This window comes from Nelumbo lutea, chromosome 2 (assembly GCF_056320005.1).
Source record: "Nelumbo lutea isolate HS-2025 chromosome 2, American lotus-T2T, whole genome shotgun sequence".
In the NCBI taxonomy this organism is placed as follows: Eukaryota; Viridiplantae; Streptophyta; class Magnoliopsida; order Proteales; family Nelumbonaceae; genus Nelumbo; species Nelumbo lutea.
Window position 1 is genome coordinate 11,449,303 of NC_142685.1, and position 12,815 is coordinate 11,462,117.

Below are 12,815 nucleotides of genomic sequence, written 5' to 3' on the forward strand. Positions count from 1 at the left end.
TACCCACAAAAGTTGATTGTTATGGCAACTTGATGTTAAATCAGCTTTCTTGAATAGAGAATTGAAAAAAGAAGTGTATGTAGAACAACCACAAGGATTTGTGATTCAAAGCAAAGAAGAAAAATTGTAAAAGTTAAAGAAGGCTCTATATGGGTTAAAACAAACAACAAGAGCATGGTATAGCCAAATTGATGTATACTTTGCTAAGAAAGGGTTCATAAAAAGCAAGAGTGAGCATACTTTGTATGTGAAGAAACAATGTATGGATGATGTTCTCATTGTTTCTCTTTATGTTGATAACTTGGTTTTTACCGGAAATAATATGAAAATAATTGAAGATTTCAAAAATGAAATGGTGAAAAAATATGGAATGAGTGACATGGGACTGTTACATCACTTTTTTATATTGAAATTTATCAAGGTGATGATGGAGTATTCATTTGTCAAAGCAATTATGCTGAAAAAAATCTCAAAAAATTCAGAATGCTTGGATGCAAACCTATAGTTACTCCATTGGTTGTTAATGAGAAATTAATGAAGGAAGATGGTGGTAATAAGGAAGATGAAACCTTGTACAGAAGCTTGGTTGGAAACTTGTTCTATCTTACTGCTACAAGGTTGGACATCATGTTTGTGGCAAGTTTGCTGTCCAGATTTATGAATAGCCCCAGTCACATTCATTTTGGGACTGCAAAAAGAGTGCTAAGGTATGTGCAAGGCATCATGGATTATGGACCCAAATATGACAGAGGAAATGAAGTAAAACTGATTGTTTTTTGTGACAGTGATTGGGGAGGATGTGGTGATGACATGAAGAGCACATCTTGTTACTGTTTTTCCTTTGGTAGTGGTGTGTTTTCTTGGTGCTCAATTAAGCAAAAATCAGTAGTTCAATCTTCAACAAAAGTAGAATATGTTTCAGCTTCAATGGCAACATCTCAAACAATTTGGCTTAGGAGAATTATGGAAAATGTTAATGAGAAGTAAGAGAATTCTACGGTGATTCATTGTGACAACAAATCTGTCATTGCTATGTCCAAAAACCCATGTTATCATAGCAGAACTAAGCACATTGCTCTCAAACATCACTTCATTCGAGATGCCATTGAAGATGGAGAAATTGAATTAGTATATTGCAGAACCTAAGAGCAATTGGCTGATATTTTCACTAAGCCATTGGCAAGAGAAAAGTTTGAATAATTAAGAGAAGCATTAGGAGTCCAACAACAACACATTAAGGGGGAGAATGTTACAGCTAATGTGTTAGGAAGTTAAAATATTTTATATTTATTTTGTCTTTTCATGTAGTAGGTACAAATTAACTTTAGTTGGGTTATTTTCTAATTTTTGTAAATCTGGGTTAGTTGAAAATGTGCACTTGAAGAAGCTTCTATTTAGCTTGCTCAAGAAGCCATTCTTGTATGACTCTAACTAAGAGAGAAACCATAATATGTATGAAGTAATTTTTCAGCCCTTTCTCTTGCTCTGTATTTTACTTCAATCTGCTACATATAAGTAGAGGTGTCAATGGTATTCAAAAATTTGATTTCGAATTCGATATTCGACATAATCGAATCAAATTCAGATAATTCGAATATCTAATCGGTCGAATTTGGATATCCTATTCTTACCGAATAGTTAATCGGATTCGAATTCGGATATGACCTGATTCGATTCGATAAGTATATGAATTCGATCGATTATTTAATTCTTATATATAATATATATAATAATTAAGTTATATATTTTATATATTTATTAATTATCTAAAATAATTAATTAATCAAATTCGAATCGAATTGGATATTCAAATATTTAATCAGATTCGAATTCAGATATTAATTTTCAATATCCGTAATTGAGTCGAATTCAAATATTACCTGATCCGATTAGAAGTAGATCCGTTTACACCCCTACAAGTAAGCACCCACATATAGCTGAAACTACAGCCAAATCCCAAAAGGGTTATCATACTGTTTACAAGTTCATATCAGACTGAGCATGAGCAGGAAGAAAACGGTGATGGATAAAACAGATGGAATCATTTGACTATTTGAGCAATTGGTATCGTTCTTCCCCTCCCAGTTCCCGAAACAAAAGATAATTGCTTATCCCCAAAAAGAAACAGAGCATGAAACCACGATGCCATGAAGAGCTCCACCATAAGAAGACAATATTAGAAGCTATGTAAGAGTTGTTTAGATTATTGGGAGGTGGTGGTGATAAGACGTATTGAGGGAATCTATGGATACGGTTACAGGCTTTGTGATTCGTACTGCATCCAAACAGTAGTCATCCTTCATGGGCCTGCTAACGACTGCTTACCTAAAACCCTATCTTTCAGATCAGATCGTTCTTTCAATTCAACGTAACATGAAACCAAAATTTTCAGCCTGAATATATAATTTTTTCCCCCACTTTTACATTGAAAATTTTGTTCTCAAGTTCTTCGTTATTACATAAAAGCAAATTAAGAGGGGTAAAACGAGAAACCAAAGCTGCATTTAGAAATGATTTAAATTAAGATCAATATAAATATTTATATCAGTTAAAGGAGTGTAAATCAAGATTGACATAAAACTCTACTCTAATTTAAATTTATCCGTATTTGAATGGAATGAAATTTTATATCATAAATCGATATAAGACTTCATCAAAAATAAAGTTTTACATCAATAAAACTTCATCAAAATCGATGTAAAACATCATGCTTTCCAAAGTTAATGGTTACTTTTTTACTGTTTTAGTGTAAAACATCACTGAATATCGATGTACTTTTACACCAATAAAATTTTATACTGATTCCAAACAAACGCAGCTTAAAGATTTCACTAGGAATTAAAGAAGACCAAAATAAATTCCTTAATAAGTGCTTATTGTATTTCTGGCCCATTTTGGATCACAGTGTAATTTTCAAAATAATTATACCATCCGTTTGGTAGACATGCTTTTTTTATCAAACATTCATTAGAACTTATTAGGATAAACACTTTTAATAAATACTTACTTACACTCCCAATCCCAAACGAGGCAATTGGGAAAACCTACCGCACGCTTTCCAAGAAAAACTTATAAAAGAGAGAGAGGATCCAAACAGTTCACAGATTAATTAAAGGGAAAATAACAAAAAAATATACAAATATAAATAGCATAAAAAAGAGCATGCAAGTATGTACTCTCCAGACCCCAGAGTTCAGAAGAAAGAAAAAAGAAAAGATGAAAGATTGAACAGATCAAGCGTTAAGTTAAAACCTAGCGTACGAACGAGATGCCTTTTAAGTGGGTCCGCATTCCTTGCACGTGTACAAGAGTAACGTTTCACTGATAGAGGATTGGTACGGTACGTGTGTAATTGCATGGAGGCGTCACGGCCAACCCTGGCCTACCCAAACCCAACAAAGCTGAGTGCTGAGGAAACAAAACAAAGAGAGGAGAGGATCAAAGCAGGCGAGGAAGGGAGAAAGGAATAGGATTGGATGATGGTGTATGTGATTGCTGCATGGCTTTGTATTCCGGGCAATTACCAATATTCTGGGTGGAGGAGTGCAGAGAAAAGGAGATGAGTGGGGAGAGAGTGAAGCCACTCGTGTGGCGTGGGAACTAAGAAGGACACGCAGAGAGATTGAGAGAAGAGTTAGGTGTGGGCCCGGACTCCGAGCTCGTTTGACTGGATGTAGTTGCGGTCGCCGACAAGATATCCGGAGCGTAGATCTTGGCAGAGGTAAATGTGTGAGGATATTTCATATTTGTATGTTAATCCTGATTCCGGATTAGACAGCTCTTCCTTCCTTCGTCTCTCTCTCTCTCTCTCTCTCTCTCTCTCTTCTTTACCCACCCATCCTCACATCTCAGACTCACACGAACACACACTTTATTTAGCTAGCATGAATTCAGACAACAGACATCAAACCCATTCGTACCGAATTTGATTCTCCCAGTCCCATATCCATTGCGAGGAGAACAACTGTTGTGTGGTTTCCCACCCTTCAATTCACACGCTTGCAGTGTTAATGAGGGAAAAGAACAAATTGCCGTATACAAACATGCACGTGTATGACTCTGTACTGGGCCTCCATCCAGATCCAAGTTGTACGCATCAAATTTTCATTCACACCTTACCCACATTGGATGCCCATTGTCCGGTATTTCTCCGTTAAGACTTAGGACCTCCACCCTTTCTTCCTTTTTTTTCTTTTTTTCCCTTTGCCCTTGCTTTTTTACAAATGATGTTAGATAGCCATCCAAGCTTTTCATTTTAGCTAAAAAGAAAACCCATAAAGAAAGGCGAATCCTGAACTCTGAATACAGTGAAGGATTTTGACTACGAACTTTCGTCCATGCTGATGCTGATAGAAACATATAAATGTATGTAATCAATTAATATTCATATTTTCTATATAATAATGTAATAAATGTTTTCTACTTTTTTTATCCCATATTATTCACATATAAAGAATTTCCAGGTTTTATAAATCTTTGAGTAATTTTTGAATAGGAGTGTTCATTATATGGTCCAGACCATCAAATCAGACCTAACCAAACTGAAATTGGTAGTTTGGCTTGATCTGGACTTAAGAATGATCCGGTTCAGTTTGAAATTTTTTTAAAATCTGGTTTATGGTTACATTCCAGTTTCAAAATTCTCGTATCATAATTTATTGGTTTCTTCTGAGATTTATTGGTTTCCACTTGCTTACCACTCCGTTTTGTTACAGTATGAACAAATTGAACATCACTCCATGACGAGGCAAGTGGAGCACCAGACAATCCCAGAGCCCCGGAGGGCCCATACTCTTAACCTTGAACCCAGGTCCAATTTAGCTTTCATTACCCAGGCACTCAACTCGGGCCAATTCATAATTGAATGAATTTTCTACTCTAGCCAACCTAATCCAGTCCAGTGGCGTATGCTCCTAACCTTGGCATCCAGGTCCAATTTAGCTTTGATTCCCGGGCAGTTAAAATTGGATGACATTTTCTACTCTAGCCAACCTTAGAGCTGTGTAATTTTATTGATGTTTATCAGAAAAACGTTTTATATCATTTTTTCCTTTGAAAATCAGGATAAAACGTTTTATGTTGCTTTATCACAGCTAGGCACCATTAGGAAAGCCACATAAGCCGAATAGTAAAAAAATGCTTACTACTACTGAAGAACATGTCAAAAATGATGTTTCCTCCAACGATGACTCACAATCCAAGAAAATGTTTTAAAGGTGTCTCAAATGAAACAGATAATAGTGTCTTCAAGAATGCTTGGCCATTCATCATTTAGATTTTCTTATTTGATTTCCAGAAAACCAGTATTGCTGTGCATGTCAAGTATAGCTTCATGCAACTCTCAGGACAACTGAGGTAAAAAAAATTGGGTTGACCTACCAGACCTTTACAGAGAGCATCATCATCATCATATATGAACTAGCGGGACATCTCAAACAAGTCCAGCTGGCCACTCATGCAGGATCTTCTTCCATTCAAAAGGTGCTGCGAGGCAAGAAATCCATCAAATTGGATTTATAATCCATTTTATGGATAATATGGCTAGTGGTCGTGGATCGTCACACATTTTAATTCCTCTCAACAACTTGAGCCCTGCAAAGGACAAGATAATGTATATGAGAAGTGATAATCACCAATAAGACGACACAACAATTGACTTGCTTGGGCTATTTAATCTTATAAGCTAGACCTAATCGATGTTCATTCCAATTCTATACAAATATAACACATGAATGTGCTAAAAGTTCTGCCCCACAAACACTGAAAGCTATCAAAGCAACTAATGAGGCTCAAATAATATTTTTCACTACAATTGATAAAAGAACAGAGATGAAACGTAAGATTATACAGTGGTAAAGTGTGGAACCTCTACTCATGTTCATTGTCCTGCATCAGTGGGACGCCAGAAACCCTTCCTGCCAACAAGGAAGTCACCTTCGTATAGATTGGTCTCCCAATGAAGTGAGCGCAGTAACGGATTTATCTTATTAATCACTTCCAAGTTGTCTCGCACCAAAATCCATCCACCAGGTCTCAATATTCGATCCATCTCCGCAACAACATAAATAATGTCACACCTGCGAAAAAAAAAAAGAAAAGAGTATAAATTTTAGAATATACTAATAATCCTTACTATATCTGTTGATTGGAGGTATCATAAGCCCTTGATCTGTAAATACCTGACACAAGCAATGAGCCAAATCAACTTTGATATAGGGACCATTGCTTGCTTCCTACTTTTTGAGTCTGAGAGTGGCTACTTCATTCCCATTCCACCCCTCCCAAGACCACGAATAGTCAGGCCAGCATTGGGCAATGGCTTTATTCACGACACTAGACCAAACCCTAGAGCACTCAATCCTACTACTACTGCAGATCAAACCCTCATCTCCCAGAGAGGGGTGTTTTCATTTCCCTTTGTATCAAGGCATCATATTCAATTAAACTTTTGACATGGTATCCCCACCCAGAGAGAGAGAGAGAGAGAGAGAAAGTGTAGCAAGTAGGCCTATTCATGCTGTGTTGAAAAAAATTACTATTATAGACAAAATGGCCATTGTGATTATACCTTTTCGTGAGATTTCCAAAAAGGTAACTGGAGTGCAGAAGATCATAAGTTCGAGGGTATGTATTGAAAGCCTCACACCAATCGTGATAAATTCCAATCAACCCTCTGTCAAAAATTACAGGTAGAGTATCCGGTCTGTCAATGGGCACAACATTCATTACCCAGAGAGGTTGATCAATAAGTGCTGCAGCAAATCTGATAAGAGGCAAATGTCAATATTAACTGAAAATATACTTATTCAAAAGGTGCACTATTTTATTCTTAAACTAGTAAAATAGATATGCAGTGGATATGAATGATTGAAGGAATTCCATATCACAAAGCAATTACTGGAATTAGTTTTTTGTATACAAAAATTGACTGAAGATGGTAAGACATGTTAAGCTAAAGCACTAAAAAAAACAAAGGTCAAGGTTTGTCTTGAATTTGACAAAGCTGCTTGAACCTAGTATTATTTGTTGCAGTTCTCTCACGTTCAACCAGTTTTGTCACCTACAACAAATGTTCATGTTTTAGACTTTCATAAATTCATTAATGATGTCTCTTTCCATGGAGAATCTAAAGACCATCACATTTATCCTAGGCACACAATCACCACATGCAAAGATCCCCTGATCTCTTGACTAGAAACTATTATTATAAGTTCACATGGAACATGGTAGGTAAACTCTGTGATTAATTAAAACAACCAACTAAATCTAGCCTAGAAAATAATCTGATTACAGTATAATGGTCATCTCTAAATCCAAAACTCATGTGATAAAGAAAACAAGTCACAGTTTTACATATAATGTAAACTATATATTTCATTGTGGTTTTACTATATGTTTCAAATCGCATGTTTCACACCTACCATGAATTTGTTCCAAATTGATAGTAAAACATTAGAATGAAGTCATTCCTGGTTTTCAAGAAATATACCTCCTAATTTTCTTAAGAAACAGAAACGGCTCCATTTTATATGATGATAATTAAATTCAAATGCCATAAAAAATTAGAATGAAATGACTTTATTTCACATGGCATCAGGAAAGGAAGTGATTTAATAAATGTTACCCTCCATAACCAGCATTCATATCGATCACATTCCTAATGCTTGACCAGTTGATAGCCAACCCTTCCAAATAAACATCTGATACAAGTGAATGCCAGCGTTTACTGTCTTCATAGAATGTTCTTTCACCACTTGGTTCCATTGGTAAACTTGGAGGTTTACTGCTAAGCCTTTTGGGCCAGGGTGTAGGCCAGTTTAGGTTTCCAAGAGTGCCAGCTGCTGGAAGTAGGGGAATGCAGCCATCAAGGGGTGTATACCTGCCTCAACAACAAGTCCAGAAACCCAAACTTAACTAAAACAATGAAATCTTTCATTCCAATAAGAAATAAAATCTATGATAGAGAAAGAGAAGCATAATAATTGAAAATAAATATTTATACCATGAAGTTGCATTTCTGTTCTTTTGATCACACAAAGGAACAATACTTTCTTTGCGCTCTTCATAACAAGAATTCGAGACAGGTTTTTGATATATTACAAGTCCAATGCCATCTGAATCTTTAGTTTTTGCTACCATCTTCCAGCAGATAGATTCTGTCAATGTTACCATGGCTGCACAAAACATCATAGAAAGAACCAGGTTTTAACAAGCAAAATGCATAAAGCACAGTATAATTACCGTAACAATGTCATAATATTACTATAAGTTAAAATCATTAATAGGAAAGGAATTAAGAAACAAAGAGAGCTGACATGTTCCCAAGAAGCACCAGTCAGCACCATGGATCGAGCTAACGTGTGAGGGAATGTAACATGAAAATTTAGAACATCTTCTGAAAAGAGAAAGAGTATGACCACAAACCATTCCAGACACTCTGATGCTTTTCATCTGTAAGATAAACTGGTGTAGCAGACCATACAAAAAACCCTCCTGGTCTAAGAATCCTGTTTAGCTCTACCAATGGCTTTCCACCTACAATTCAACCCAAAACTTTACAATGATCTTTACTTAACATATGACAAGAAAAACAATCTGTAAACGTGTGCATGTGTTTGTATACCACATAGAGACACCCACACATACAGAAACACACATAACAATAACAACAGGGACCGGGATTGTAAAGTTCTAACCTACCATCTCCATACCAGTGAACCCTGCATCTTGCACAATGAATCAAATCATATACATTATCAGGGAAAGTCGATCTTTGTGTCCCAATAACAGAAAGAATTGCAGGAATTCCTCTCTCCAGAGCAAACTGTATTTGAGCTTCATGTTCGTCCTTTGGGGCAAATGACATGGTAATAACATCTTTCTCCAGCAAGTAGCCACCAAAGCTAGCCACACCACAACCAACATCTAGGACAACCCTTGTGTGCTTCCCCCATTGAATACCTGGTACAGTCTAGTGAAAGTCAAGATTTACATCAGTTACAACCAGATGTTAAATATCAAATATAAATGTAATGAAAGAGAGACACTTAAAAGTTCAGTATATGTAAATGCCCAAATTGGATATCTAAGCATCAATAAATTTCTTTTCCAGCAATAACTGTTGAATAAGCACACGGATAAAATACTGAAATTTCATCAGTTGATTGTTAAGGACAATGTTGGAAAAAAATAATTGTACAGTGGATTACTTTTTCCAATATAGAGACTTTTCCAATATTCCAGGTTATCGGACCAGGAAAATTTTAGAGATGCATTGGCAGATGTTCCTCAAGATCCAAATGCTTACCAATTACAAAAAGTTACAATATTTGAAATTCATCTGAATCCTTATATAGTAGTACTCATATTTTCCTTCCCTTCTTACAAAGGAGATAGTGATCATAATTTCTCTTATCACCTAAACAGCCAACTTTTATATCAAGAGAGATAGAAGTGTCCAAGTTTCTAGACAAACAGTTAAAATTATAATTAGATTAGGACATTCCCCTGTTTCACTTACTTGAATGGATGCAAATTAAAGGGATATTGAAATAAAAAAATAGTTGAAGATGAGGGTTAAATTCTGAACACATGAGTACACTGTACACCCCCCTTCTTTTTTACTTGCAAGAAAATCCAAAAAAGCATTAGTTAAGTAAAGACAAATAGAAGAGCAGGTTTCACTGCTCTAAACTAGGGGGTCATTTGATAACAGAAGAAGGGACTGAAACCAATGGTTGCTTTGTATTATAGTAAATAAGTTATTAAGGATGTCGCGATATCCTTAACGACTGAAGTTCAAGTTAGATTGGTTATTATACCCTCAAATATTTTATTCTTTTAACTATTTTATTCACTAGAAAAAGTCATTCAGTTCAACTACTTCAGTCACAATCAAACAGCCCTTAACTATTTCACCTATGGTACAGAACATCATATCTTTAACCAAAAGACACATATACTACCTTTTCTATAAACTCTGTGTAACTTCCCACTCCATGTTTAAATTGAGTACCACCTCCAGGAAAAACAAGGTAATCATTGGATGCTGTAACCCAGTTTTGGTCTTTCTTGTAGTCAACGAGTTTAGGATGAGGGACGTTATTAAACCAGATCTGCAAAACAGAAAGTTGATCACATCAATGATTATAAATTCCTAAAGATCCAAAATAGTTGGGACCAAGGCTAAGTTGAGTTCAGTTGATTTGAGATTCCAAGTTCCTAAAGATAACTTCAGCATCAAACTAATGGGATTCTTGACAATTCTTTTTAGACATATCTTGAGAAGTTCAGAACCAAATCAAAAGCAAATTATTTGAAAACAAATACACAATTCTAGAGATATATTACTTGATATTTGATAATGTACAATTGCCAAGAACCTGACGAGACAAAAGTAAGAAAAATACATGCAAAATGAATTAATAATGCTCCAAGAAAAGCATTTATAATATAATAATTTGCATCCTAGAGAGAGAGAGAGAGTGAGAGACCACAAATATATCCTACAATAAAGATCAAATTTTTCAGAAGTTTTCCGTAAAAGCATGGGGAAGAGAGCCATATATTACCACATCACAAGCATCTTTTACAATACACATTTAAATTTTGTAAATGTCTATCTGAAACTGAAAGCATGGAGAAGGAAACCACACGATATTCTCGGTTGAATGATTGATGCACATTCTGGAGTGCTGGATCTTTCAAACATTGGATCCCATAGTAAATGTGTAGCATGATTTACATGAAGAGATTTTAAGAGGTAACCAATTCAGTAAAATACTCGGGAACCACAGTAAACTTATTGGACGGTTACAATTCACTGAATATTGCCAACTGGCAGTTCTGTCGTGATTCAAAGGTACAACATATAAATGCTACAGCTTGTAAATGAATTAACTTGCGTGATTTATGTGGCTAGAGATGGTTGACAACCTGGAGTTGACAATGTTGCACATACCAAATAACGTTGCTGAAACCATTGTATTATTATTTAACAGCATATTCTCAGAATAAGAAATGTCTTTGCTTAAACCTATATCCTTGAAATGGTAATAGTTTTTTCTTTTTCCGTCTATCCTAAGCTCTCTTGGGAAGTATTGTAATGGTTTCACTTTCAAAGTTCTTTAAGGATCATTTCATTCTTGTCAATCAAACCAAAGGCTAACTCCTAGCTTTGGAACTATGATTGTAGCAATATAAGAACAAAGAAACAAAAATAGGAATGTTTCAGCTTATAGGCAGCGCTAGTAATTAGTTTAAGCTCCTCAAAATTAAACCAATCGAAAAGGTTTTATCGAGATTAAGAATTTCTCGCAAAATTAGGAAATCGAACAATTCACCGAGCAAGAACAAGAAATGGATCAAATAAAAATAGAAACCAAACAGACTCGCTTCCTCTTACCGAAGTATCAATCTCACCGTGTCCCTGCTTCTCGGCCACGGTACCGGAATTTTGTACCCCTGCGGAAGAGGAACCAAACACAGGAGGCTAGGATTAGGGCAATGCCGCTCCCTGTGCTCCATATGCTTTCTAGACTTCAACGCCTTTATAGCCTTCATGTTATCAAGACACGGTATGTAATCAATAGCCGCAGAACCTTTACAAGCAGTCCACGTGATTGAGATCAACTGAGTGCTGCCGTTGGAGATCCCATCCGAGGAAGAAACAAGAAGCTTCGGCTTCTTTCCCTTGGCAGGGCTTCGGGTTGGAGGAGAGATCGATACATTGGCAGGAGATGAAGAGATCGTCTGAGATTTTTCAAGATTTTCAAGATCGGTGGCAGATAAAGAAGGAAACCGATTGTTGGTGAAGAGAAGGACTGCAACGCAGACGAGCAAGAGGAAGAAAGCGAAGAGAAATGGATACTTTCTCTCCCTCAACATTGATTGTACCGATCGCGCCATGTCTTTTCGCTCTAAAGAATTGTAATAAAAAAGATTGGATCGCCTGAAGCTTCTGGGGGAACAGACAGAAAAGAGAAGCGAAAATTGACGATGAACGAGTGGACTTGTACAGAAAACTGGAAAGCGAGAAGACGGAGGAGCGAAGGTCTCTCTCGCTCTCTTCGCGATAAAAAAAAAAAAAAAAAAGCGAGAGAGAGAGAGAGAGAGAGAGAGATTGAAACTGGGGGAATTTGAAATGTCGTTAAGGAAGCAGATTGTATGCGCTGCTAGAAGGATAGAAGAGGTGGTGCCGTCAGTCGTCAGGAAAAATAAAAAGTCAACACGTGTGCCGACAGTGAATTACTGAATTCACGAGGAAGAGACGGCCGAATAAGAATAAAATAAAAAAGTTTATGGATCAGACGGTAAAAAAACCCTCTGATCATCATGGGGACATTTAACTTCTTGAGTGGGCCCATCCCCATCCCATCAAGTGATAGTAGATCTGAGTAAAATGCACAAACATACGATCTAGCATCCGGAGTAGCAAGTTGTTGAAACATCCGGCCAAATATTCTTGTGGGATGATCCAGTCCAGCACCCAGCTCAAATATTATATGTATATTATAAAAACAAGGTTGTTGTCTGAGAGTGTGAACCGACTAGGATCGACATTCGAGGTAGCACAGAGTTTAATAGGAAAGAGAGTAATGATTATTTTAGTCTGTTCATATGTTCTCGTGGACCGTGCAGTGTTTTTCTTTTCCGGTCTGAACCCAATTTCCCGCTTTTGTGGGGATCGAACCGAACTGGATTTATGAGAAAGGAATAGCAGAAACATAGGCCATCGGTCTAACTACCGGTGGCGGAGTTTTCCCTTTTTTTTTACGAGACCTCTGATATAAGCTTAAATGGCGACTGACGAATGC

The 12,815-nt window shown here is 36.4% G+C and overlaps 1 protein-coding gene and 1 pseudogene across 2 annotated transcripts; one reads left to right on the top strand and one right to left on the bottom strand.

Annotated features, from left to right (window-relative positions):
- The first annotated feature begins 483 nt into the window (after positions 1–483).
- Positions 484–987, top strand: LOC148868559 (secreted RxLR effector protein 161 pseudogene; annotated as a pseudogene).
- A 4,139-nt stretch (positions 988–5,126) lies between these two features.
- LOC148868560 (putative methyltransferase PMT23) lies at positions 5,127–12,182 on the bottom strand. 2 transcript variants are annotated; one of them, XM_088972075.1, is made up of 9 exons: positions 11,422–12,182; positions 9,966–10,115; positions 8,701–8,971; positions 8,425–8,535; positions 8,003–8,174; positions 7,625–7,879; positions 6,569–6,763; positions 5,849–6,077; positions 5,127–5,592 (listed from the first exon to the last, which is right to left on the bottom strand). In XM_088972075.1, the coding sequence occupies exons 1-8, from the start codon at positions 11,905–11,907 to the stop codon at positions 5,879–5,881; spliced, it is 1,839 nt and encodes a 612-aa protein (XP_088828201.1). In that variant the 5' UTR covers positions 11,908–12,182; the 3' UTR covers positions 5,127–5,592; positions 5,849–5,878. The 2 variants fall into 2 exon arrangements, with proteins under 2 accessions (XP_088828201.1, XP_088828200.1); XM_088972074.1 differs by having other exon boundaries at positions 5,867–6,077; positions 11,422–12,177.
- Between the last annotated feature and the right edge of the window lie 633 nt (positions 12,183–12,815).

What these genes read in the sequence shown, in the direction of transcription:
- LOC148868560 (XM_088972075.1), bottom strand. Translation starts at nt 11,907, where the DNA reads ATGGCGCGATCGGTACAATCAATGTTGAGGGAGAGAAAGTATCCATTT. An exon ending in GGTTCACTGGTATGGAGATG is followed by an intron (nt 8,536 to 8,700) that starts GTAGGTTAGAAC and finishes GTTGAATTGTAG; the next exon opens with GTGGAAAGCCATTGGTAGAG. An exon ending in TTTGGAAATCTCACGAAAAG is followed by an intron (nt 6,078 to 6,568) that starts GTATAATCACAA and finishes TTTTTTTCGCAG; the next exon opens with GTGTGACATTATTTATGTTG.